Genomic DNA, 26,628 nt, shown 5'->3' with positions numbered 1-26,628 from the left:
GAGTACAAATAGGCAAACAGAGGACCACGCACAATGTACAAAGCAGAGAACAACAGAAAGTTGGACATACCTGCAGGTGAAAGCGAAAACAGGGAACAGTCCCGATACATCACACGACCCACCATTGCTACAGTAGTCCTGCGGGCAGCTTGTAGACGATTCTGTCAAAAACACATTTCATTTATATCCGTTAGGGCAGTCTCCAAAAAAAGGTGGCTGACGTACCACAAGAGAAATAACTTCCCACATGAAGCGGCTATAACCTCGAGATTATGAACAGATACCTTTCATGCAAGTTTGCTTTTTGTTCTGCCTTTTGATTTGGTTTGACTGCCTCCTCAGTCCCATTCATACAAATTGGTAAAATGTTTTCATTATCATCTCTCACAAATGTAGGTACCTATCAGACAACTTAGACCACAAAAACTATGGATACCTTTTTTTGCTTCTTGCTCATTTCCGCTTTTTATTTTCCCCTACCTTAAGGTTCTTACCAGAGGCCTTTATCAACCTATCATGTTGGACTACCATCAAAGTCGGTTAAAACATCAACATTTTTTTCTGACAGCTCTGCTAATAATAACGTAATACCTCTTTATTATTACAAACGATGCCATAGTGAAGGCATTTCTACATTTTTTTCCAAATCGAATCCGAATGTTTGGTTCTTCACAAAGACTTCTGGTGACTACTTTCAGAGCAGTGATAATACTTGTTTTGGTTCTGATATAAACATGGAGGTAACGTACGGCTGTCAGTGACGTACTGGGTGTCGACTTCTAGATTGTCAGAGCCATCATCCAACGTCCTGGTTTCTTGGAGGACATTCTGTAGAGTTGAGACAGTCGGTGCGGAGTTCTCATCGGGAAACAATGCCACAAACTCGACGATTATACTGCCTCCACTAACCACACGGATGCCTACCACATCTTCCACCGCTGATGTGAGTACGCTTCGTTTTAGAAAGAAGAAGATCTAAGACAAACAAAAATTGACACTGCAATATTTTACGATCAGGTTGAGAACTGTACCTTTTAAACAGTTTTATTACGAAATCGTACAAAATGCTAGTACATTTCAGCATGAACAATGGGGATATCTTAAATAACAAAGTTTATCATGATAGATCGAGGCATTCGTGCAAAATTCAATACTGCTTTCAATACAGAATTTTACGACTCACCACTTTAGGACCAACGGTTAAAACCTCTGTACTCGCAGCAGAGCTTGGATTAATGAATTGCTGAATGAAGCCGACAGGATCTCCATTGATACCAAACACTCGAAGCCGAAAAATGCGAGCAACCTTCCCTGTATAGAATGCGAGAGTGCAGTTGAAATAGACCTACAAGTCACTTTCAGTAGCTGTGTGGTATCCGAGTTTAGTGAGTCACAAATAATTAAAAAGGGACAAAACCTTGAAAAAACCTTGAACATAGAAACTGAATTCAAATAGAAAGGTTCTTGTAATTATCCTTCTAATAATATTGCAGGGCCGTAGCCAGGCTGTTGGGAGGGGAGCATCATTTTTACCATGAAGTAGACCTTTTCATTTCTCAAAAATAAATGGAAATACACAGCCTGGTTGAAGGGGGAGGGTCGTCCATCCCCCACCCCACCACCACTTTCCCAAGGTTCTGTGTGTCGGGGTTTGCTAATAATAACAGTTTTGAACCCGTTTATTTTATAACAAAGAACAAAGGATCATACTTATGCAGAAGCCATTTCCGTTCATGATGTAACCGTCCAAGTAATTGCAAACGCACGTGTAGCCGTTATCGGATTGGACGTTCGCAACACAATACTGGGAGTCACCAGGGCAAAGGCTGTTAACCAAACATGGGTTGGAAACTGCAAGAAAAGAACGTATTCGGAGAAGTATATCGAGATATTGAAAGAAGTAAGAGACAGAAAAGTCTGTGGCGTGCCATGACCTCGTGGTTAAGGGCTTTGAATTCGTGGTCTGCGGGTAATTCTGCAGGTTGTGGGTTCGAGTCCAGCCTGCGGCTATGGTGCCTGTGCCCTTGGGCAAGGCACTTTGTCACTCATTGCTTCTCTCCACCCAGGAGTAAATGGGTACCTGTGAGGGCAGAGATGGTTATTGTGATTGAATTAGCTTGCTTGCGCCTAACAGGCAGCATCGAGCTGTATACTCCCCAGGGAGCTAAGATGGCATTTGGAATGTTTAATTGGCCCAATGATCAGGGGTAATAATAAAACTGTAAACGCTGTGATTTAGTTTATTAATAAGAGCGTTCTTAAGTGCCTATTATTATTATAACAAGACGTATTTTAAAAGTCGATGGAAAAATTACCTTGACAAAATCTTCCCGATAACATCATTGGGCAGACGCACTCACAATGGTCAGCATCAAATGTACCTTCTTGGCAGCTTGCTTGGGTCAAAGGACACTCTGGGAGAAAAAAATACAAGGAACAGTTGTTTTCAAACTGATGTAAACTTCATAGGCAATCAATTTCAAAAGGAAGTGGCCACTCGAGCCGGGTGAGTATAGTCTAATGTTTACCTTCAGGAGGAGGCGCGGTTGAGGAATCTACTACTGATCGAGTAGTTGTGATCTCGACAGTTGATGAATCTACCAGAAACCATAAAGTAAAAATAACATCATTCAATCATATAAACTGAAAACGCAGTAGGTCATAAACAGAGATATTTGTAAATTAGTGTTATTACAACAGGTGTATACTATTGGAAACCCTAATGCAACACTGTAGTCCGGGGAACGATAGCTCACCTGCTGGTCGTGCAGCTTCTGTTGTCAACGAGTCCACCATTGGGGCAGAATTAGTTGTTTGGTGAGGTGCTGTTGAAAGAAAGAAGATAATGCCAAATGAAGATGTCTCGCACGACGTAATAATGTCACTAGGAAATAAGAATGGATTTTTACCTTTGGTGACTTCAGCATTAGAAGCCTCTGTACTCGAGTCTATTTCTTGAGTCAACGCGTTGGCATCTGATGATGTTCCTACTGTTATTGTAATGTACACGTAGCGCATAATAATCGCGTTAAAATGACAATGTTTTGCAGTAAACTTTGACTAAGAACGCAATAAAATTGAATATTCAAAAAAAAAAAATAAAGTGACGGCTCTTTTCTATAATCCTCAAATATACGACAAACGATGAAGACACCTAATCGATTGAACACACAGTATATCACTAAACCTTACACATGCATTACGAATACAGAAAAAGCTGAGCTTAAAAAAGTATTTTCATTAACAAAATCAAGTGAAAAATTCGACGGTGCTCTACCTTCCGGTGGGGCGCCCTCTGTTGTTGAGTCTCCCCCTGGACTATCAGTCACCGACTCCGATGCTGTAGTTATCAAATGATTCAGATTAATGAATAAATCTCTCACTCTACAAATTGATCAATATTTTGTTCCAAAAAAATATCAATAGGATGATTAATTTGGTGAGCGAAATATCCTACACCTTTTTTCTTTTGTTTGTTCAATTGTGTAATTCTCCCAATATTATGTTTCCATTGTTAAAAGTGAGTTCTTGGTGACTTAAACTCTAATAAACAAACTCTTGGTGAACTTGTAAAAAGCACTTTTTTTCAGAAATTGTGAAATTTCTGAAATTAGACGCCTTTTGTCAAAACTACTTTCGTTCCCCTAATTCTCCGGACGGCAATTGTTTCTTTGTTCGACAAGGCACTCACCTTGCATGGTTGGATCGATTACTGCGGCTGCAGTAGAGCTTTGCCCAGAACTCAATGATGATCTTGTCGGAGTGAAATCCATTGCTTGTAAAAAATTATAGTACAACAGTTTGAATGTTCTGAACATTTTGGATGCCAAATTGGGAAAGGGGCCATATACAAATGAATGAATCATTTAATACCGAATGAGAATGAAGATGTGAATGTGGGATTTAATTATTTTTTGTTTGGTGGCCACCAAAGTTCATCAATGCAAAACTACTTTGACCATATTTCTTAAGGAAAAGATGGTGGCTGTGGAACCTAATGCATGCCTTTATTGTGACGTCTCTTTTTTTTGGGGGGGGGGGGGGTCCCCCTGGATCTGCCCTTGCAGTTGAAGATAGGAAAAGACTTTACCTTGGGTCGTCTCATCACCAGACCCGTCTCGAGAGGTTTGCCCAGACCCAGACCCCGAAGAAGATGCTACATGAATTTGTGCGAAATACATAAAAAAAGAATGATGCATCAAGTGTAAAAAAAAATTTAAACTGGATGATGATGATGCTGTATGTCTGATAGGCATGCATTTTTGTACATGCTCAAAATGAAGACCAATAACACAAATGAATAAATGAATATTTTGTAAAGTGTCTCAATCTCAGTTGGAGAGAAGAATGTATTTTACCTTCAGTCGTTTCATCACCAGACCCGTCTCCAGAAGGTTGCCCAGACCCAGACCCTGATGATGATGCTACATGAATTTGTGCAAAATACATTAAACAAAAATAATGATGCACCGAGTTTTAAAAACACCTTGAAAACTGGATAATGATTCTGTATGTCTGATAGGCATGCACGATTGTAAATGCTCAAAATGAAGACCAATGAAGGGCAAAACCTAATTTGATTTATATCACCCCGACACAAAATTCCATCTTCTAATAGTTTATGCAGTACCCACTGCATATGTACTGTTATGTACATCAGATTCAAACTGGCCAACCGGTGGTCGAGTGGTAAGACATCTGCACTAGAAAGCAGGAGGTCGTGGGTTCGAGTCCCACCCGAGTGATTTTTTTTCCAACTTTCACTCGGGAGGTAACACACTGAGTATACAGTGTTTAAACGATGGTGAAGGGCAAAACCTAATTTGATATATATCACCCTGACGCAAAATTCCATCTTATAAAAGATCAATGACACTACGAATAAACAATATTTTATAAAGTGTCACAATCTCAGTTGGAGAGAGGAATGCATTTTACCTTCAGTCGTTTCATTACCAGACCCGTCTCCAGAAGGTTGCCCAGACCCAGACCCTGATGATGATGCTACATGAATTTGTGTGAAAAACATTTTTAAAAAAAAAGGAAACTAAGGCACCGAAAAATAATGTGAAAACTGGATTCTTTTTTTGTGTAAAAAACGACGTGAACAATATGCCAATGTATTGGCAGTGTTTGATTTCATGTAACTTTGTAAGGCATTCCCCCTCCCCTTCCCTTTTATTGCCCCACCCCCTCTACTGCTTAGAATTTGAAAAAAGGCAATAAAAATGATGTTTGTTTTTTTGTGAAACATCCACAGGGGATCCCCATTCAGTCCCCTTTCATAGGCGTAGCCAGCAGGTAGGGGCGGGGGAGGGGTTTAACCTTCCCATAGTTTTTATAAAGACTGCCCTTTTCCATTAAAGTGCAAGTAAAATTAGTCCCTTTAACAGAACTAATGCCCCTATCAAATGCCCCCCCCCCCCACCCCAGGTCCGATGTCGGGATTTGGTCACGTTTTTCATGTCCCAAGGTGGGGATTTTGGTCACTCCAATTACACTGTTAACATTGGCGTACTACATAGAAAGGCAATCGCTAGTGCGCCCCGCGTATGTAAGTCGGGGCATGGTCGGGGATTGTCACTTAAATTTTGCCCGAGGGGTGGGGATTTTGTCACTTCAAAAGTAACAATCCCCACGTCTTGGGTGGGACAGCCCGGGGGAGGCGTGGGGGAAACAATTGATAGGCGCATAAAGAGAATTGATATATTACCTGGCAGCACTGTGACGGTGAACTCACAGGATCCTCTCGAGCGAGTAACAGTCCGATTCGGCTGGCAACTCACACTGCTCTCGCCCAGCAAGTACGAGCCGCCAGACGACACTCGATGGCCACTCTGATTCGTGCAGATGAAGTCGTTTGCGGTCAATGCACCAAACTTGGTGTGATTGCTGTACAGCCCAGGTGACCACACCACATTTGCTCGTCCTTGACCGGACAATTCGTAAACTTGAATGTCAGCTGGACAAGTAATTTCTGCAATGATATAAAACAGTATGTTTGTCGTGCGTCGTCCGAGTACTATACAACGACGGAGTACACGATTAGAATATACATGCAGGAGAAATGACAATGGGGCTATCATGCGTTTACAGGTTTCGATACACGACCATCGCTCCCTAAGTCTGGCTTCCAGACAAATAACAAAATTAAAACACCGTCTGCAAATGGTGCCCGACTAAATTCAGTGCAAAATTATATGGGAGTCAAGAGAGGCCCCACTAAGCTTACACTCGATCGTAACCCTATCTTAAAACACGTAAAAATTGTGCAGCAGCAGGATTCCAGTCAAACCAGTGAGTTTGGCAGTTTTGAGACATCATCTTACATTGAAAATAAAAACTTTTTAATTTTGCCGACGCGCATGGCTACGGTGATGCGCACGTAGACCTGAAACCGGAGACTTTTTTTGGCCTTTTTAAAATAACTTCAATGGCACAAATTCTAGCGCAATAATAAAATCTTTCAAAGTTGCCCTTTTGCAACTGTTAAACTTTTTTTTATTTCTGAAAAAAAAGGGAAGTCTTTAGACAGGATTCGAACCACGTACCTCCTAAAAACCAATCCTTCCCAATGACCACTAAGGCACCCCAACGCAAGCCATTTCGAACTTCCTCCATTATCACCCACCATAGTAATACAATTTTACCAGCAAGCATGAATGTAATGTGAATCCACACACTTAATTTGAAGAACCAACAATCTGGACTCTGTGTCAAAAACCAAGATAGTTGAGGGATTGGGGCCGTGGGGGGGGGGGGGTATTTACCACAGACTTTGCCCGTAAATCCAGACAAGCATCTGCACTTGCGACGACCATTCCGGGAAGGTGGAATCTCGATGCATGTTCCACCGTTTACGCAGACAGATGTCGGTGTGTCAGCCCCACAGTTTATTTCTGTCCGAGAGAATAATAACAAAAAGATCGAGAGTACCTTCCATAAACACAACAAGTTAACTCAAAAAAGGCTCACAGTCCTTCATTCATCAGATTTCAAAACTGCCTTGTTCTCCACAACACACACCCAAGACAGGCCTTACGTCTTGAAAGAAATGTTCCTTGCTCACTTTAGTTATTTAAAAGGTAAAAATAAGAAGAAAAGGGTCTTTTTTTAGGTTCTGTGCAGTATTTTATCTTTTAACACAGTCTTCCGAATTCATGGGATTGGAATAGTGAATATGGAAGGTTCTTAAAATTGTCATTAACTTGTTCAATGTAAAAGGCCAATGGAATTTCCCGTCAGGGATAATAAAGTCAAAGTGAATTGAATTGAGTTGATGAAAATGACAAATTTCTAATTGTTAGTGGTGACATTTTGTACCTGTCTGACAGGTGGGTCCGCCCCATCCAACGCTGCAGGAGCATCGCACAGTCGTCACTGCCATTCCATTGATAAAATCAATGCCAGTAATGCAATCACAACCAACAACGCCCGTCCCACACAGGCTACCGCTATCAACTGCAAATCAAGTGAAATGTCAGATTCAGATTAAAAAAAACACATTATCACTGCAGTAGCCCTTTTATTTTTCTTTACAATCAGGAATAAGGAGCAATCGTCAGTATATAAAGGAGAGCGCGTTTTTGTGTCCCAAATTAAGTTTGACTTGAACATGCGGTTGCGAGATACCAAGCGTTATTTGAAAATTAACTGAAGTTGCTGGAGAAGTGTTGAGAATGACAATATCCTGAGAATGAACTTGGAAGGCTGTTAAATCTTTCCTTCAAACATTCCTGACAAACGTTCCTGTTAATTATTGATAAGTAATGATAAACGTTTTAAAAATGCTGCAGTCCATGTTAGACAGCAAAACAGTCAAATGTACGCCAACAACAGATGACTGCAATCTATTGTCATTGGAATGCGAGTTGGACCATTTTCTAAGCAACACCTCTCCTGATTTAAACATTACTAAACTTTGGATAGTATTTCTTACCAGTGCAAGAGCGTCGGTCGGCGTTTAGTACGTAGGCTTCGTCACAAATGCACTCGTAGCTCCCCCCTACAGTGTTATTGCAACGGCTGTTTTCATCACAGCGATCAGTCAGCTCAAAACATTCGTCGATGTCTACATTAAGGAAACCACGGAAAAGTAAGTCTATACGTTGGCCAGAAAATTGTCGTCTGCTTTCCGTTAGATATCCACATCAATGATATCATTCATTATAAGACCTCACCCACAGATTCTGTGTCTTCGATTGGCCGAGAGCGAGTCACATGTTACTTTCTAATTTTGCTATCTTTCTGTGCACGGCCAAAAGTACTATACCCGTAGCAACCAAAGTACTATACCATTGGCAACCAAAGTACTATTTCCACGGCGCGGTATTTGTGTGCAAATGGATGCTTGTGTGCGCGTTGCGCGTAGCGCGTTGTGGTAGCGCGTATTGTTCCAAAGAGAGCGTGCCACAGAGTTGGGTTCAAACATTTTGTGAAGGGGTAGTTTGGAAGAGAGAAATACATTTTCCACCGATTTTGTATTGAAATTGAAGTTTATTTCAACTGTGTTCAGATTTCAATAATTTAAAATATTAAAATCAAGCAGAATCTGTGGTTTGCCTCGGGAAAATAGAATGGCCATGGATCACCTCGGGAGGCTAGTTTTACTACACCACTCGAAGCATTCAATATTTGTATAATGTTCCCCAAAGCATGTTGTATGCCATTTACTATTGTCTACTAACACCAACACACATAGGCCTAAGGGAGTTTCATGATCTTCATGATCATGGCTACCATTAACTCAAAGAAGTTTCAAGAAATATCTAGCCTACAGTAAACAATGTGTAAATAATTGATTTTTTTGGGGTGCTCCTCATTGGAAGATGGTAAAAGCAGAGATAGTAGGTGAATTACTTGTACTCTGCGCATGTGTAATTGCTTAGGCGATTAGTACAAAGTCTGTTTAGCTGTACTGGGGTTGCTCTGGCATGTTTAGCTGTTGAGTCGTAAGTATATGTGAAGCTGTTCTAGCTGTACGGGCATTATATATAAGTTCTTAAGTAAAATTAGTCCCTTTAACAGAACTAATGCCCCTATCAAATGCCCCCCCCCCCCCACCCCAGGTCCGATGTCGGGATTTGGTCACGTTTTTCATGTCCCAAGGTGGGGATTTTGGTCACTCCAATTACACTGTTAACATTGGCGTACTACATAGAAAGGCAATCGCTAGTGCGCCCCGCGTATGTAAGTCGGGGCATGGTCGGGGATTGTCACTTAAATTTTGCCCGAGGGGTGGGGATTTTGTCACTTCAAAAGTAACAATCCCCACGTCTTGGGTGGGACAGCCCGGGGGAGGCGTGGGGGAAACAATTGATAGGCGCATAACGAGAATTGATATATTACCTGGCAGCACTGTGACGGTGAACTCACAGGATCCTCTCGAGCGAGTAACAGTCCGATTCGGCTGGCAACTCACACTGCTCTCGCCCAGCAAGTACGAGCCGCCAGACGACACTCGATGGCCACTCTGATTCGTGCAGATGAAGTCGTTTGCGGTCAATGCACCAAACTGGGTGTGATTGCTGTACAGCCCAGGTGACCACACCACATTTGCTCGTCCTTGACCGGACAATTCGTAAACTTGAATGTCAGCTGGACAAGTAATTTCTGCAATGATATAAAACAGTATGTTTGTCGTGCGTCGTCCGAGTACTATACAACGACGGAGTACACGATTAGAATATACATGCAGGAGAAATGACAATGGGGCTATCATGCGTTTACAGGTTTCGATACACGACCATCGCTCCCTAAGTCTGGCTTCCAGACAAATAACAAAATTAAAACACCGTCTGCAAATGGTGCCCGACTAAATTCAGTGCAAAATTATATGGGAGGCCCCACTAAGCTTACACTCGATCGTAACCCTATCTTAAAACACGTAAAAATTGTGCAGCAGCAGGATTCCAGTCAAACCAGTGAGTTTGGCAGTTTTGAGACATCATCTTACATTGAAAATAAAAACTTTTTAATTTTGCCAACGCGCATGGCTACGGTGATGCGCACGTAGACCTGAAACCGGAGACTTTTTTTGGCCTTTTTAAAATAACTTCAATGGCACAAATTCTAGCGCAATAATAAAATCTTTCAAAGTTGCCCTTTTGCAACTGTTAAACTTTTTTTTATTTCTGAAAAAAAAGGGAAGTCTTTAGACAGGATTCGAACCACGTACCTCCTAAAAACCAATCCTTCCCAATGACCACTAAGGCACCCCAACGCAAGCCATTTCGAACTTCCTCCATTATCACCCACCATAGTAATACAATTTTACCAGCAAGCATGAATGTAATGTGAATCCACACACTTAATTTGAAGAACCAACAATCTGGACTCTGTGTCAAAAACCAAGATAGTTGAGGGATTGGGGCTGTGGGGGGGGGGGTATTTACCACAGACTTTGCCCGTAAATCCAGACAAGCATCTGCACTTGCGACGACCATTCCGGGAAGGTGGAATCTCGATGCATGTTCCACCGTTTACGCAGACAGATGTCGGTGTGTCAGCCCCACAGTTTATTTCTGTCCGAGAGAATAATAACAAAAAGATCGAGAGTACCTTCCATAAACACAACAAGTCAGGTGTGTTTACAAACACAAATGCCCCGCAACCGTGACTGTTTCCATGACATAACACCACTCTAACATCAACTTACATGTACCTTGGTCAAATGGAACGTTCATTGACAGCATTAGTGTCTTCTGTAGGTTTTATATGAATTAATCCCTAATCCCTATGATCTCAGAATAAATACAAGATTTCTATTGTTTTAGCCACTGTGACCTTGACCCTTGACCTTTTGACCCCCAATGCGATAGGCTTCTTAGGATTGCAAAGGACAATCCGCAAACCAAATTTGAAATTCATATGTAAAGTATTTCTCAAGTTATCGCGCTGACAAAATTTCTATTGTTTCAGCCACTGTGACCTTGACCCTTGACATTTTGGCCCCAAATGCAAAAGGCTTCTTAGAATTGCCAAGGACAATCCACAAACCAAATTTGAAGTTCATATGTAAAGTATTTCTCAAGTTATCGCGCTGACAAAATTTCTATTGTTTCAGCCACTGTGACCTTGACCCTTGACCTTTCGGCCCCAAATGCAAAAGGCTTCTTAGAATTGCCAAGGACAATCCACAAACCAAATTTGAAGTTCATATGTAAAGTATTTCTCAAGTTATCGCGCTGACAAAATTTCTATTGTTTCAGCCACTGTGACCTTGACCCTTGACCTTTTGGCCCCAAATGCAAAAGGCTTCTTAGAATTGCCAAGGACAATCCACAAACCCAATTTGAAGTTCATATGTAAAGTATTTCTCAAGTTATCGCGCTGACAAAATTTCTATTGTTTCAGCCACTGTGACCTTGACCCTTGACCTTTCGGCCCCAAATGCAAAAGGCTTCTTAGGATTACCAAGGACAATCCACAAACCAAATTTGAAGTTAATATGTAAAGTATTTCTCAAGTTATCGCGCTGACAAGATTTGTCCGGACACACACACCCACACACCAACCCACCCACGGAAGGACAAGGCGGAAACAGTATGCCCCTTCGGCTTCGCCGCGGGGCATAACAAGTTAACTCAAAAAAGGCTCACAGTCCTTCATTCATCAGATTTCGAAACTGCCTTGTTCTCCACAACACACACCCAAGATAGGCCTTACGTCTTGAAAGAAATGTTCCTTGCTCACTTTAGTTATTTAAAAGGTAAAAATAAGAAGAAAAGGGTCTTTTTTTTAGGCTCTGTGCAGTATTTTATCTTTTAACACAGTCTTCCGAATTCATGGTATTGGAATAGTGAATATGGAAGGTTCTTAAAATTGTCATTAACTTGTTCAATGTAAAAGGCCAATGGAATTTCCCGTCAGGGATAATAAACTCAATTTGAATTGAATTGAGTTGATGAAAATGACAAATTTCTAATTGTTAGTGGTGACATTTTGTACCTGTCTGACAGGTGGGTCCGCCCCATCCAACGCTGCAGGAGCATCGCACAGTCGTCACTGCCATTCCGTTGATAAAGTAAATGCCAGTAATGCAATCACAACCAACTACGCCCGTCCCACACAGGCTACCGCTATCAACTGCAAATCAAGTGAAATGTCAGATTCACATAAAAAAAACCACATTATCTCTGCAGTAGCCCTTTTATTTTTCTTTACAATCAGGAATAAGGAGCAATCGTCAGTATATAAAGGAGAGCGCGTTTTTGTGTTGCAAATTAAGTTTGACTTGAACATGTGGTTGCGAGATACCAAGCGTTATTTGAAAATTAACTGAAGTTGCTGGAGAAGTGTTGAGAATGACAATATCCTGAGAATGAACTTGGAAGGCCGTTAAATCTTTCCTTCAAACATTCCTGACAAACGTTCCTGTTAATTATTGATAAGTAATGATGAAACGTTTTAAAAATGCTGCAGTCCATGTTAGACAGCAAGACAGTCAAACGTACGCCAACAACAGCTGACTGCAATCTATTGTCATTGGAATGCGAGTTGGACCATTTTCTAAGCAACACCTCTCCTGATTTAAACATTACTAAACTTTGGATAGTATTTCTTACCAGTGCAAGAGCGTCGGTCGGCGTTTAGTACGTAGGCTTCGTCACAAATGCACTCGTAGCTCCCCCCTACAGTGTTATTGCAACGGCTGTTTTCATCACAGCGATCAGTCAGCTCAAAACATTCGTCGATGTCTACATTAAGGAAACCATGGAAAAGTAAGTCCATACGTTAGCCAGAAAATTGTCGTCTGCTTTCCGTTAGATATCCACATCAATGATATCATTCATTAAAAGACCTCACCCACAGATTCTGTGTCTTCAATTGGCTGAGAGCGAGTCACATGTTACTTTCTAATTTTGCTATCTTTCTGTAGTAGCAAAAGTAACAATCCCCACGTCTTGGGTGGGACAGCCCGGGGGAGGCATGGGGGAAACAATTGATAGGGGCATAAAGAGAATTGATATATTACCTGGCAGCACTGTGACGGTGAACTCACAGGATCCTCTCGAGCGAGTAACAGTCCGATTCGGCTGGCAACTCACACTGCTCTCGCCCAGCAAGTACGAGCCGCCAGACGACACTCGATGGCCACTCTGATTCGTGCAGATGAAGTCGTTTGCGGTCAATGCACCAAACTTGTCGTGATTGCTGTACAGCCCAGGTGACCACACCACATTTGCTCGTCCTTGACTGGACAATTCGTAAACTTGAATGTCAGCTGGACAAGTAATTTCTGCAATGATATAAAACAGTATGTTTGTCTGCGTCGTCCGAGTACTATACAACGACGGAGTACACGATTAGAATATACATGCAGGAGAAATGACAATGGGGCTATCATGCGTTTACAGGTTTTGATACACGACCATCGCTCCCTAAGTCTGGCTTCCAGACAAATTACAAAATTAAAACACCGTCTGCTAATGGTGCCCGACTAAATTTAGTGCAAAATTATATGGGAGTCAAGAGAGGCCCCACTAAGCTTACACTCGATCGTAACCCTATCTTAAAACACGTAAAAATTGTGCAGCAGCAGGATTCCAGTCAAACCAGTGAGTTTGGCAGTTTTGAGACATCATCTTACATTGAAAATAAAAACTTTTTAATTTTGCCGACGCGCATGGCTACAGTGATGCGCGCGTAGACCTGAAACCGGAGACTTTTTTTGGCCTTTTTAAAATAACTTCAATGGCACAAATTCTAGCGCAATAATAAATTCTTTCAAACTTGCCCTTTTGCAACTGTTAAACTTTTTTTATTTCTGAAAAAAAAGGGAAGTCTTTAGACAGGATTCGAACCACGTACCTCCTAAAAACGAGTCCTTCCAAATGACCACTAAGGCACCCCAACGCAAGCCATTTCGAACTTCCTCCATTATCACCCACCATAGTAATACAATTTTACCAGCAAGCATGAATGTAATGTGAATCCACACACTTAATTTGAAGAACCAACAATCTGGACTCTGTGTCAAAAACCAAGATAGTTGAGGGATTGGGGCCGTGGGGGGGGGGGGGGTATTTACCACAGACTTTGCCCGTAAATCCAGACAAGCATCTGCACTTGCGACGACCATTCCGGGAAGGTGGAATCTCGATGCATGTTCCACCGTTTACGCAGACAGATGTCGGTGTGTCAGCCCCACAGTTTATTTCTGTCCGAGAGAATAATAACAAAAAGATCGAGAGTACCTTCCATAAACACAACAAGTTAACTCAAAAAAGGCTCACAGTCCTTCATTCATCAGATTTCGAAACTGCCTTGTTCTCCACAACACACACCCAAGATAGGCCTTACGTCTTGAAAGAAATGTTCCTTGCTCACTTTAGTTATTTAAAAGGTAAAAATAAGAAGAAAAGGGTCTTTTTTTAGGTTCTGTTCAGTATTTTATCTTTTAACACAGTCTTCCGAATTCATGGGATTGGAATAGTGAATATGGAAGGTTCTTAAAATTGTCATTAACTTGTTCAATGTAAAAGGCCAATGGAATTTCCCGTCAGGGATAATAAAGTCAAATTGAATTGAATTGAGTTAATGAAAATGACAAATTTCTAATTGTTAGTGGTGACATTTTGTACCTGTCTGACAGGTGGGTCCGCCCCATCCGACACTGCAGGAGCATCGCACATGCGTCACTGCCATTCCGTTGATAAGCTCAATGCCAGTAATGCAATCACAACCAACTACGCCCGTCCCACAGAGGCTACCGCTATCAACTGCAAATCAAGTGAAATGTCAGATTCAGATAAAAAAAAACACATTATCACTGCAGTAGCCCTTTTATTTTTCTTTAAAATCAGGAATAAGGAGCAATCGTCAGTATATAAAGGAGTGCGCGTTTTTGTGTCCCAAATTAAGTTTGACTTGAACATGTGGTTGCGAGATACCAAGCGTTATTTGAAAATTAACTGAAGTTGCTGGAGAAGTGTTGAGAATGACAATATCCTGAGAATGAACTTGGAAGGCTGTTAAATCTTTCCTTCAAACATTCCTGACAAACGTTCCTGTTAATTATTGATAAGTAATGATACACGTTTTAAAAATGCTGCAGTCCATGTTAGACAGCAAAACAGTCAAATGTACGCCAACAACAGCTGACTGCAATCTATTGTCATTGGAATGCGAGTTGGACCATTTTCTAAGCAACACCTCTCCTGATTTAAACATTACTAAACTTTGGATAGTATTTCTTACCAGTGCAAGAGCGTCGGTCGGCGTTTAGTACGTAGGCTTCGTCACAAATGCACTCGTAGCTCCCCCCTACAGTGTTATTGCAACGGCTGTTTTCATCACAGCGATCAGTCAGCTCAAAACATTCGTCGATGTCTACATTAAGGAAACCATGGAAAAGTAAGTCTATACGTTGGCCAGAAAATTGTCGTCTGCTTTCCGTTAGATATCCACATCAATGATATCATTCATTAAAAGACCTCACCCACAGATTCTGTGTCTTCAATTGGCCGAGAGCGAGTCACATGTTACTTTCTAATTTTGCTATCTTTCTGTAGTAGCAAAAGTAACAATCCCCACGTCTTGGGTGGGACAGCCCGGGGGAGGCGTGGGGGAAACAATTGATAGGCGCATAAAGAGAATTGATATATTACCTGGCAGCACTGTGACGGTGAACTCACAGGATCCTCTCGAGCGAGTAACAGTCCGATTCGGCTGGCAACTCACACTGCTCTCGCCCAGCAAGTACGAGCCGCCAGACGACACTCGATGGCCACTCTGATTCGTGCAGATGAAGTCGTTTGCGGTCAATGCACCAAACTTGGTGTGATTGCTGTACAGCCCAGGTGACCACACCACATTTGCTCGTCCTTGACCGGACAATTCGTAAACTTGAATGTCACCTGGACAAGTAATTTCTGCAATGATATAAGACAGTATGTTTGTCGTGCGAGTACTATACAACGACGGAGTACACGATTAGAATATACATGCAGGAGAAATGACAATGGGGTTATCATGCGTTTACAGGATACACGACCATCGCTCCCTAAGTCTGGCTTCCAGACAAATTACAAAATTAAAACACCGTCTGCAAATGGTGCCCGACTAAATTTAGTGCAAAATTATATGGGAGTCAAGAGAGGCCCCACTAAGCTTACACTCGATCATAACCCTATCTTAAAACACGTAAAAAGTGTGCAGCAGCAGGATTCCAGTCAAACCAGTGAGTTTGGCAGTTTTGAGACATCATCTTACATTGAAAATAAAAACTTTTTAATTTTGCCGACGCGCATGGCTACGGTGATGCGCACGTAGACCTGAAACCGGAGACTTTTTTTGGCCTTTTTAAAATAACTTCAATGGCACAAATTCTAGCGCAATAATAAAATCTTTCAAAGTTGCCCTTTTGCAACTGTTAAACTTTTTTTTATTTCTGAAAAAAAAGGGAAGTCTTTAGACAGGATTCGAACCACGTACCTCCTAAAAACCAATCCTTCCCAATGACCACTAAGGCACCCCAACGCAAGCCATTTCGAACTTCCTCCATTATCACCCACCATAGTAATACAATTTTACCAGCAAGCATGAATGTAATGTGAATCCACACACTTAATTTGAAGAACCAACAATCTGGACTCTGTGTCATAAACCAAGATAGTTAAGGGATTGGGGCCGTGGGGGGGGGGGTATTTACCACAGACTTTGCCCGTAAATCCAGACAAGCATCTGCACTTGCGACGACCATTCCGGGAAAGTGGAATCTCGATGCATGTTCCACCGTTTACGCAGACAGATGTCGGTGTGTCAGCCCCACAGTTTATTTCTGTCCGAGAGAATAATAACAAAAAGATCGAGAGTACCTTCCACAAACACAACAAGTTAACTCAAAAAAGGCTCACAGTCCTTCATTCATCGGATTTCGAAACTGCCTTGTTCTCCACATCACACACCCAAGACAGGCCTTACGTCTTGAAAGAAATGTTCCTTGCTCACTTTAGTTATTTAAAAGGTAAAAATAAGAAGAAAAGGGTCTTTTTTTAGGTTCTGTGCAGTATTTTATCTTTTAACACAGTCTTCCGAATTCATGGGATTGGAATAGTGAATATGGAAGGTTCTTAAAATTGTCATTAACTTGTTCAATGTAAAAGGCCAATGGAATTTCCTGTCAGGGATAATAAAGTCAAAGTGAATTGAATTGAGTTGATGAAAATGACACATTTCTAATTGTTAGTGGTGACATTTTGTACCTGTCTGACAGGTGGGTCCGCCCCATCCAACGCTGCAGGAGCATCGCACAGTCGTCACTGCCATTCCGTTGATAAAATCAATGCCAGTAATGCAATCACAACCAACAACGCCCGTCCCACACAGGCTACCGCTATCAACTGCAAATCAAGTGAAATGTCAGATTCAGATAAAAAAAAACACATTATCACTGCAGTAGCCCTTTTATTTTTCTTTAAAATCAGGAATAAGGAGCAATCGTCAGTATATAAAGGAGTGCGCGTTTTTGTGTCCCAAATTAAGTTTGACTTGAACATGCGGTTGCGAGATACCAAGCGTTATTTGAAAATTAACTGAAGTTGCTGGAGAAGTGTTGAGAATGACAATATCCTGAGAATGAACTTGGAAGGCTGTTAAATCTTTCCTTCAAACATTCCTGACAAACGTTCCTGTTAATTATTGATAAGTAATGATACACGTTTTAAAAATGCTGCAGTCCATGTTAGACAGCAAAACAGTCAAACGTACGCCAACAACAGCTGACTGCAATCTATTGTCATTGGAATGCGAGTTGGACCATTTTCTAAGCAACACCTCTCCTGATTTAAACAACTCTAAACTTTGGATAGTATTTCTTACCAGTGCAAGAGCGTCGGTCGGCGTTTAGTACGTAGGCTTCGTCACAAATGCACTCGTAGCTCCCCCCTACAGTGTTATTGCAACGGCTGTTTTCATCACAGCGATCAGTCAGCTCAAAACATTCGTCGATGTCTACATTAAGGAAACCATGGAAAAGTAAGTCTATACGTTGGCCAGAAAATTGTCGTCTGCTTTCCGTTAGATATCCACATCAATGATATCATTCATTAAAAGACCTCACCCACAGATTCTGTGTCTTCAATTGGCCGAGAGCGAGTCACATGTTACTTTCTAATTTTGCTATCTTTCTGTAGTAGCAAAAGTAACAATCCCCACGTCTTGGGTGGGACAGCCCGGGGGAGGCGTGGGGGAAACAATTGATAGGCGCATAAAGAGAATTGATATATTACCTGGCAGCACTGTGACGGTGAACTCACAGGATCCTCTCGAGCGAGTAACAGTCCGATTCGGCTGGCAACTCACACTGCTCTCGCCCAGCAAGTACGAGCCGCCAGACGACACTCGATGGCCACTCTGATTCGTGCAGATGAAGTCGTTTGCGGTCAATGCACCAAACTTGTCGTGATTGCTGTACAGCCCAGGTGACCACACCACATTTGCTCGTCCTTGACCGGACAATTCGTAAACTTGAATGTCAGCTGGACAAGTAATTTCTGCAATGATATAAGACAGTATGTTTGTCGTGCGAGTACTATACAACGACGGAGTACACGATTAGAATATACATGCAGGAGAAATGACAATGGGGCTATCATGCATTTACAGGTTTCGATACACGACCATCGCACCCTAAGTCTGGCTTCCAGACAAATTACAAAATTAAAACACCGTCTGCAAATGGTGCCCGACTAAATTTAGTGCAAAATTATATGGGAGTCAAGAGAGGCCCCACTAAGCTTACACTCGATCATAACCCTATCTTAAAACACGTAAAAATTGTGTAGCAGCAGGATTCCAGTCAAACCAGTGAGTTTGGCAGTTTTGAGACATCATCTTACATTGAAAATAAAAACTTTTTAATTTTGCCGACGCGCATGGCTACAGTGATGCGCGCGTAGACCTGAAACCGGAGACTTTTTTTGGCCTTTTTAAAATAACTTCAATGGCACAAATTCTAGCGCAATAATAAATTCTTTCAAAGTTGCCCTTTTGCAACTGTTAAACTTTTTTTATTTCTCAAAAAAAAGGGAAGTCTTTAGACAGGATTCGAACCACGTACCTCCTAAAAACGAGTCCTTCCAAATGACCACTAAGGCACCCCAACGCAAGCCATTTCGAACTTCCTCCATTATCACCCACCATATTAATACAATTTTACCAGCAAGCATGAATGTAATGTGAATCCACACACTTAATTTGAAGAACCAACAATCTGGACTCTGTGTCATAAACCAAGATAGTTAAGGGATTGGGGCCGTGGGGGGGGGGGGTATTTACCACAGACTTTGCCCGTAAATCCAGACAAGCATCTGCACTTGCGACGACCATTCCGGGAAGGTGGAATCTCGATGCATGTTCCACCGTTTACGCAGACAGATGTCGGTGTGTCAGCCCCACAGTTTATTTCTGTCCGAGAGAATAATAACAAAAAGATCGAGAGTACCTTCCATAAACACAACAAGTTAACTCAAAAAAGGCTCACAGTACTTCATTCATCAGATTTCAAAACTGCCTTGTTCTCCACAACACACACCCAAGATAGGCCTTACGTCTTGAAAGAAATGTTCCTTGCTCACTTTAGTTATTGAAAAGGTAAAAATAAGAAGAAAAGGGTCTTTTTTTAGGTTCTGTTCAGTATTTTATCTTTTAACACAGTCTTCCGAATTCATGGGATTGGAATAGTGAATATGGAAGGTTCTTAAAATTGTCATTAACTTGTTCAATGTAAAAGGCCAATGGAATTTCCCGTCAGGGATAATAAAGTCAAATTGAATTGAATTGAGTTTATGAAAATGACAAATTTCTAATTGTTAGTGGTGACATTTTGTACCTGTCTGACAGGTGGGTCCGCCCCATCCGACACTGCAGGAGCATCGCACATGCGTCACTGCCATTCCGTTGATAAGCTCAATGCCAGTAATGCAATCACAACCAACTACGCCCGTCCCACAGAGGCTACCGCTATCAACTACAAATCAAGTAAAATGTCAGATTCAAATAAAACAAGTCAGGTGTGTTTACAAACACAAATGCCCCGCAACGGTGACAGTTCCCATGACATAACACCACTCTTTTAACATCAACTTACATGTACCTTGGTCACATGGAACATTCATTGACAGCATTAGTGTCTTCTGTAGGTTTTACATGAATTAATCCCTAATCCCTATAATCTCAGAATGTATACATGATTTCTATTGTTTTAGCCACTGTGAACTTGACCCTTGACCTTTTGGCCCCAAATTCAATAGGCTTCTTAGGATTACCAAGAACAATCCACAAACCAAATTTGAAGTTCATATGTTAAGTATTTCTCAAGTTATCGCGCTGACAAGATTTCTATTGTTTTAGCCACTGTGAACTTGACCCTTGACCTTTTGGCCCAAAATGCAATAGGCTCCTTAGGATTGCCAAGAACAATCCACAAACCAAATTTGAAGTTCACATGTAAAGTATTTCTCAAGTTATCGCGCTGACAAGATTTCTATTGTTTTAGCCACTGTGAACTTGACCTTAGGCCTTTTGGCCCCAAAGCAAAAGGCTTCTTAGGATTGCCAAAAACAATCCACAAACCAAATTTGAAGTTCACATGTAAAGTATTTCTCAAGTTATCGCGCTGACAAGATTTCTATTGTTTTAGCCACTGTGAACTTGACCTTTGGCCTTTTGGCCCCAAATGCAAAAGGCTTCTTAGGATTACCAAGAACAATCCACAAACCAAATTTGAAGTTCATATGTTAAGTATTTCTCAAGTTATCGCGCTGACAAGATTTCTATTGTTTTAGCCACTGTGAACTTGACCTTTGGCCTTTTGGCCCCAAATGCAAAAGGCTTCTTAGGATTACCAAGAACAATCCACAAACCAAATTTGAAGTTCATATGTTAAGTATTTCTCAAGTTATCGCGCTGACAAGATTTGTCTGGACACACACACACACACACCCACCCACCCACACACCCACCCACACCAAGTCGTTTTTTGCTATGCTTCCGAGGATTGGCTTTGTGTTTTCCTTTGTCCCTGTAATATAATACTCTCCCATAGACTAAGCACACAAACCTGCGTTCGAGGACAATAGGCACCTTCCTTCGAGGATCAATGGCCCCTTTGTGCTCCTTTTGTTGTCTGTCCTCAGGCGTAATGCCATGCAGGAACACACCCACCCACACACCCACCCACGGAAGGACAAGGCGGAAACAGTATGCCCCTTCGGCTTCGCCGCGGGGCATAAAAAAACACATTATCACTGCAGTAGCCCTTTTATTTTTCTTTACAATCAGGAATAAGGAGCAATCGTCAGTATATAAAGGAGAGCGCGTTTTTGTGTCGCAAATTAAGTTTGACTTGAACATGTGGTTGCGATATACCAAGCGTTATTTGAAAATTAACTGAAGTTGCTGGAGAAGTGTTGAGAATGACAATATCCTGAGAATGAAGTTGGAAGGCCTTTAAATCTTTCCTTCCAACATTCCTGACAAACGTTCCTGTTAATTATTGATAAGTAATGATAAACGTTTTAAAAATGCTGCAGTCCATGTTAGACAGCAAAACAGTCAAACGTACGCCAACAACAGCTGACTGCAATCTATTGTCATTGGAATGCGAGTTGGACCATTTTCTAAGCAACACCTCTCCTGATTTAAACATTACTAAACTTTGGATAGTATTTCTTACCAGTGCAAGAGCGTCGGTCGGCGTTTAGTACGTAGGCTTCGTCACAAATGCACTCGTAGTTCCCTGCGGTGTTATTGCAACGGCTGTTTTCATCACAGCGATCAGTCAGCTCAAAACATTCGTCGATGTCTACATTAAGGAAACCACGGAAAAGTAAGTCTATACGTTGGCCAGAAAATTGTCGTCTGCTTTCCGTTAGATATCCACATCAATGATATCATTCATTATAAGACCTCACCCATCGATTCTGTGTCTTTGATTGGCCGAGAGCGAGTCACATGTTACTTTCTAATTTTGCTATCTTTCTGTGCACGGCCAAAAGTACTATACCCGTAGCAACCAAAGTACTATACCATTGTCAACCAAAGTACTATTTCCACAGCGCGGTATTTGTGTGCAAATGGATGCTTGTGTGCGCGTTGCGCGTTGTGGTAGCGCGTATTGTTCCAAAGAGTGCGCGCCGCAGAGTTGGGTTCAAACATTTCGTGAAGGGGTAGTTTGGAAGAGAGAAATACATTTTCCACCAATTTTGTATTGAAATTGAAGTTTATTTCAACTTTGTTCAGATTTCAATAATTTAAAATATTAAAATCAAGCAGAATCTGTGGGTGAATTAAAACTAGCGTCCCTCGATGATCCATGGACCATTAATATTTTCCCTCGGCTTCGCCTCGGGAAAATAGAATGGCCATGGATCACCTTGGGAGGCTAGTTTTACTACACCACTCGAAGCATTCAATATTTGTATAATGTTCCCTGAAGCATGTTGTATGCCATTTACTATTGTCTACTAACACCAACCCACATAGGCCTAAGGGAGTTTCATGATCTTCATGATCATGGCTACCATTAACTCAAAGAAGTTTCAAGAAATATCTAGCCAACGGTAAACAATGTGTAAATAATTGATTTTTTTTTGGGTGCTCCTCATTGGAAGATGGTAAAAGCAGAGAAGTAGGTGAATTACTTGTACTCTGCGCATGTGTAATTGCTTAGGCGATTAGTACAAAGTCTGTTTAGTTGTACTGGGGTTGCTCTGGTATGTTTAGCTGTTGAGTCGTAAGTATATATGAAGCTGTTCTAGCTGTACGGGCATTATATATAAGTTCTTAAGTAAAATTAGTCCCTTTAACAGAACTAATGCCCCTATCAAATGCCCCCCCCCCCTCCCACCCCAGGTCCGATGTCGGGATTTGGTCACGTTTTTCATGTCCCAAGGTGGGGATTTTGGTTACTCCAATTACACTGTTAACATTGGGTACTACATAGAAAGGCAATCGCTAGTGCGCCCCGCGTATGTAAGTCGGGGCATGGTCGGGGATTGTCACTTAAATTTTGCCCGAGGGGGTGGGGATTTTGTCACTTCAAAAGTAACAATCCCCACGTCTTGGGTGGGACAGCCCGGGGGAGGTGTGGGGGAAACAATTGATAGGGGCATAAAGAGAATTGATATATTACCTAGCAGCACTGTGACGGTGAACTCACAGGATCCTCTCGAGCGAGTAACAGTCCGATTCGGCTGGCAACTCACACTGCTCTCGCCCAGCAAGTACGAGCCGCCAGACGACACTCGATGGCCACTCTGATTCGTGCAGATGAAGTCGTTTGCGGTCAATGCACCAAACTTGGTGTGATTGCTGTACAGCCCAGGTGACCACACCACATTTGCTCGTCCTTGACCGGACAATTCGTAAACTTGAATGTCAGCTGGACAAGTAATTTCTGCAATGATATAAAACAGTATGTTTGTCGTGCGTCGTGCGAGTACTATACGACGGAGTACACGATTAGAATATACATGCAGGAGAAATGACAATGGGGCTATCATGCGTTTACAGGTTTCGATACACGACCATCGCTCCCTAAGTCTGGCTTCCAGACAAATTACAAAATTAAAACACCGTCTGCAAATGGTGCCCGACTAAATTCAGTGCAAAATTATATGGGAGTCAAGAGAGGCCCCACTAAGCTTACACTCGATCGTAACCCTATCTTAAAACACGTAAAAATTGTGCAGCAGCAGGATTCCAGTCAAATTTATTTCTGAAAAAAAAAGGGAAGTCTTTAGACAGGATTGGAACCACGTACCTCCTAAAAACGAGTCCTTCCAAATGACCACTAAGGCACCCCAATGCAAGCCATTTCGAACTTCCTCCATTATCACCCACCATAGTAATACAATTTTACCAGCAAGCATGAATGTAATGTGAATCCACACACTAAATTTAAAGAACCAACAATCTGGACTCTGTGTCAAAAATCAAGATAGTTGAGGGATTGGGGCCGTGGGGGGGGGGGGGGGGGTATTTACCACAGACTTTGCCCGTAAATCCAGACAAGCATCTGCAGTAGCGAAGACCTTTCCAGGAAGGTGGAATCTCGGTGCATGTTCCACCGTTTACGCAGACAGATGTCGGTGTGTCAGCCCCACAGTTTATTTCTGTCCGAGAGAATAATAACAAAAAGATCGAGAGTTTAACCTTCCATAAACACAACAAGTTAACTCAAAAAAGGCTCACAGTCCTTCATTCATCAGATTTCGAAACTGCCTTGTTCTCCACAACACACACCCAAGACAGGCCTTACGTCTTGAAAGAAATGTTCCTTGCTCACTTTAGTTATTTAAAAGGTAAAAATAAGAAGAAAAGGATCTTTTTTTAGGTTCTGTGCAGTATTTTATCTTTTAACACAGTCTTCCGAATTCATGGGATTGGAATAGTGAATATGGAAGGTTCTTAAAATTGTCATTAACTTGTTCAATGTAAAAGGCCAATGGAGTTTCCCGTCAGGGATAATAAAGTCAAATTGAATTGAATTGAGTTGATGAAAATGATAAATTTCTAATTGTTAGTGGTGACATTTTGTACCTGTCTGACAGGTGGGTCCGCCCCATCCGACTTGACTGCAGAAGCATCGCTCAGTCGTCACTAGCGTTCCGTTGATAAAGTCAAAGGAAGAAGAGCAACTACAACCAAATCCGCCCACCGTCCCACACAGGCTACCGCTATCAACTACAAATCAAGTGAAATGTCAGATTCAGATAAAAAAAAAACACTGCATCACTGCAGTAGCCCTTTTATTTTTCTTTACAATCAGGAATAAGGAGCAATCGTCAGTATATAAAGGAGTGCGCGTTTTTGTGTCGCAAATTAGGTTTGACTTGAACATGTGGTTGCGAGATACCAAGCGTTATTTGAAAATTAACTGAAGTTGCTGGAGAAGAGTTGAGAATGACAATATCCTGAGAATGAACTTGGAAGGCCGTTAAATCTTTCCTTCAAACATTCCTGACAAACGTTCCTGTTAATTATTGATAAGTAATGATAAACGTATTAAAAATGCTGCAGTCCATGTTAGACAGCAAAACAGTCAAACGTACGCCAACAACAGCTGACTGCAATCTATTGTCATTGGAATGCGAGTTGGACCATTTTCTAAGCAACACCTCTCCTGATTTAAACATTACTAAACTTTGGACAGTATTTCTTACCAGTGCAAGAGCGTCGGTCGGCGTTTAGTACGTAGGCTTCGTCACAAATGCACTCGTAGCTCCCCCCTACAGTGTTATTGCAACGGCTGTTTTCATCACAGCGATCAGTCAGCTCAAAACATTCGTCGATGTCTACATTAAGGAAACCACGGAAAAGTAAGTCTATACGTTGGCCAGAAAATTGTCGTCTGCTTTCCGTTAGATATCCACATCAATGATATCATTCATTATAAGACCTCACCCACAGATTCTGTGTCTTCGATTGGCCGAGAGCGAGTCACATGTTACTTTCTAATTTTGCTATCTTTCTGTGCACGGCCAAAAGTACTATACCCGTAGCAACCAAAGTATTATACCATTGGCAACCAAAGTACTATTTCCACTGCGCGGTATTTGTGTGCAAATGGATGCTTGTGTGCGCTTGCGCGTTGTGGTAGCGCGTATTGTTCCAAAGAGAGCACGCCGCAGAGTTGGGTTCAAACATTTCGTGAAGGGGTAGTTTGGAAGAGAGAAAAACATTTTCCACCAATTTTGTATTGAAATTGAAGTTTATTTCAACTAGAATGGCCATGGATCACCTCGGGAGGCTAGTTTTACTACACCACTCGAAGCATTCAATATTTGTATAATGTTCCCCGAAGCATGTTGTATGCCATTTACTATTGTCTACTAACACCAACACACATAGGCCTAAGGGAGTTTCATGATCTTCATGATCATGGCTACCATTAACTCAAAGAAGTTTCAAGAAATATCTAGCCAACGGTAAACAATGTGTAAATAATCGATTTTTTGGGGGGTGCTCAATGGAGCATGATAGGTAAGACAGACTGTAAATTTACAAATAGAAACAATGAAATATAGGCCTACCAATCGAAACTAATAATACAAGACAATCACAACTGTATCTTACCATCGCACTGAAAGGCATCTCCAGCGTTCAGTCTATACCCACGATTACACTCGCATACTGCGTTAGCCCTATAGACACAGATGCCATTGACGCAACTACTGCAAGCAAATTGAGCTGGTCAACAAAAGAAAATGAATGATTGGTGAAATCGATTACATTCCCTTTTTAAAAATTTCTATAGAAAACAATGTATGCATTTTAAACTATAGTTCACGGTAGGCTTATAAGCGACGGGCATGTCAAAGGAATCTTTTGTTAAGATATTTTGGAGGTTGGATATTTACAAATTAGGAAGTATAATCTTTGAAGAGATAAACAGTTGTTGATGACACCTGTTCATACTTTGAAATCGATCCTTTACTTAACCATCATGAACTCCATAAATCACACTTTGCAAACACAGCAAAGCACAAAGTAATTAGGTCATTTCACCAGGTTGGGAAGCAGTGCATGTTACAAAAGTATCAATGCATTCTAAACAATTGCTCAACATAATATTTGTCTTAGGGTGTTTCAATATTTGAGAAAGTTTGAAATCATTTGAAA

At 41.5% G+C, this 26,628-nt stretch overlaps 1 protein-coding gene across 8 annotated transcripts in view; it reads right to left on the bottom strand.

The window, feature by feature from the left end:
• LOC119734341 (neurogenic locus notch homolog protein 1-like) overlaps nucleotides 1-26,628 on the bottom strand; it is a 43,451-nt gene that overhangs the window by 1,580 nt on the left and 15,243 nt on the right. For 3 of the 8 annotated variants that reach the window (XM_038207796.1, XM_038207799.1, XM_038207800.1), the window contains exons 6-43: nucleotides 26,083-26,196; nucleotides 25,170-25,301; nucleotides 24,547-24,690; nucleotides 23,991-24,119; nucleotides 23,138-23,401; nucleotides 21,680-21,808; nucleotides 19,835-19,972; nucleotides 19,282-19,410; nucleotides 18,234-18,497; nucleotides 17,824-17,955; nucleotides 17,208-17,345; nucleotides 16,655-16,783; nucleotides 15,612-15,875; nucleotides 15,202-15,333; nucleotides 14,586-14,723; nucleotides 14,033-14,161; nucleotides 12,977-13,240; nucleotides 12,567-12,698; nucleotides 11,950-12,087; nucleotides 10,395-10,523; nucleotides 9,349-9,612; nucleotides 7,940-8,071; nucleotides 7,324-7,461; nucleotides 6,771-6,899; nucleotides 5,714-5,977; nucleotides 4,939-5,004; nucleotides 4,359-4,424; nucleotides 4,091-4,156; nucleotides 3,692-3,775; nucleotides 3,278-3,340; nucleotides 2,910-2,990; nucleotides 2,757-2,825; nucleotides 2,529-2,597; nucleotides 2,316-2,414; nucleotides 1,711-1,851; nucleotides 1,184-1,311; nucleotides 750-975; nucleotides 71-161 (exon numbers count right to left, since the gene is read on the bottom strand). In XM_038207796.1, coding sequence (XP_038063724.1) covers nucleotides 71-161; nucleotides 750-975; nucleotides 1,184-1,311; nucleotides 1,711-1,851; nucleotides 2,316-2,414; nucleotides 2,529-2,597; nucleotides 2,757-2,825; nucleotides 2,910-2,990; nucleotides 3,278-3,340; nucleotides 3,692-3,775; nucleotides 4,091-4,156; nucleotides 4,359-4,424; nucleotides 4,939-5,004; nucleotides 5,714-5,977; nucleotides 6,771-6,899; nucleotides 7,324-7,461; nucleotides 7,940-8,071; nucleotides 9,349-9,612; nucleotides 10,395-10,523; nucleotides 11,950-12,087; nucleotides 12,567-12,698; nucleotides 12,977-13,240; nucleotides 14,033-14,161; nucleotides 14,586-14,723; nucleotides 15,202-15,333; nucleotides 15,612-15,875; nucleotides 16,655-16,783; nucleotides 17,208-17,345; nucleotides 17,824-17,955; nucleotides 18,234-18,497; nucleotides 19,282-19,410; nucleotides 19,835-19,972; nucleotides 21,680-21,808; nucleotides 23,138-23,401; nucleotides 23,991-24,119; nucleotides 24,547-24,690; nucleotides 25,170-25,301; nucleotides 26,083-26,196 — 5,344 coding nt within the window. The remainder of the gene's footprint in view (nucleotides 1-70; nucleotides 162-749; nucleotides 976-1,183; nucleotides 1,312-1,710; nucleotides 1,852-2,315; nucleotides 2,415-2,528; nucleotides 2,598-2,756; nucleotides 2,826-2,909; nucleotides 2,991-3,277; nucleotides 3,341-3,691; nucleotides 3,776-4,090; nucleotides 4,157-4,358; nucleotides 4,425-4,938; nucleotides 5,005-5,713; nucleotides 5,978-6,770; nucleotides 6,900-7,323; nucleotides 7,462-7,939; nucleotides 8,072-9,348; nucleotides 9,613-10,394; nucleotides 10,524-11,949; nucleotides 12,088-12,566; nucleotides 12,699-12,976; nucleotides 13,241-14,032; nucleotides 14,162-14,585; nucleotides 14,724-15,201; nucleotides 15,334-15,611; nucleotides 15,876-16,654; nucleotides 16,784-17,207; nucleotides 17,346-17,823; nucleotides 17,956-18,233; nucleotides 18,498-19,281; nucleotides 19,411-19,834; nucleotides 19,973-21,679; nucleotides 21,809-23,137; nucleotides 23,402-23,990; nucleotides 24,120-24,546; nucleotides 24,691-25,169; nucleotides 25,302-26,082; nucleotides 26,197-26,628) is intronic. The other 5 variants (XM_038207797.1, XM_038207798.1, XM_038207801.1 and 2 more) reach the window with 5 other exon arrangements.

This window comes from Patiria miniata, unplaced genomic scaffold (genome assembly GCF_015706575.1).
Source record: "Patiria miniata isolate m_02_andy unplaced genomic scaffold, ASM1570657v1 HiC_scaffold_27, whole genome shotgun sequence".
NCBI classification, from domain to species: domain Eukaryota; kingdom Metazoa; phylum Echinodermata; class Asteroidea; order Valvatida; family Asterinidae; genus Patiria; species Patiria miniata.
Note: the sequence above shows the minus strand (reverse complement) of the source record. Positions and strands in the feature narration are given on the sequence as shown.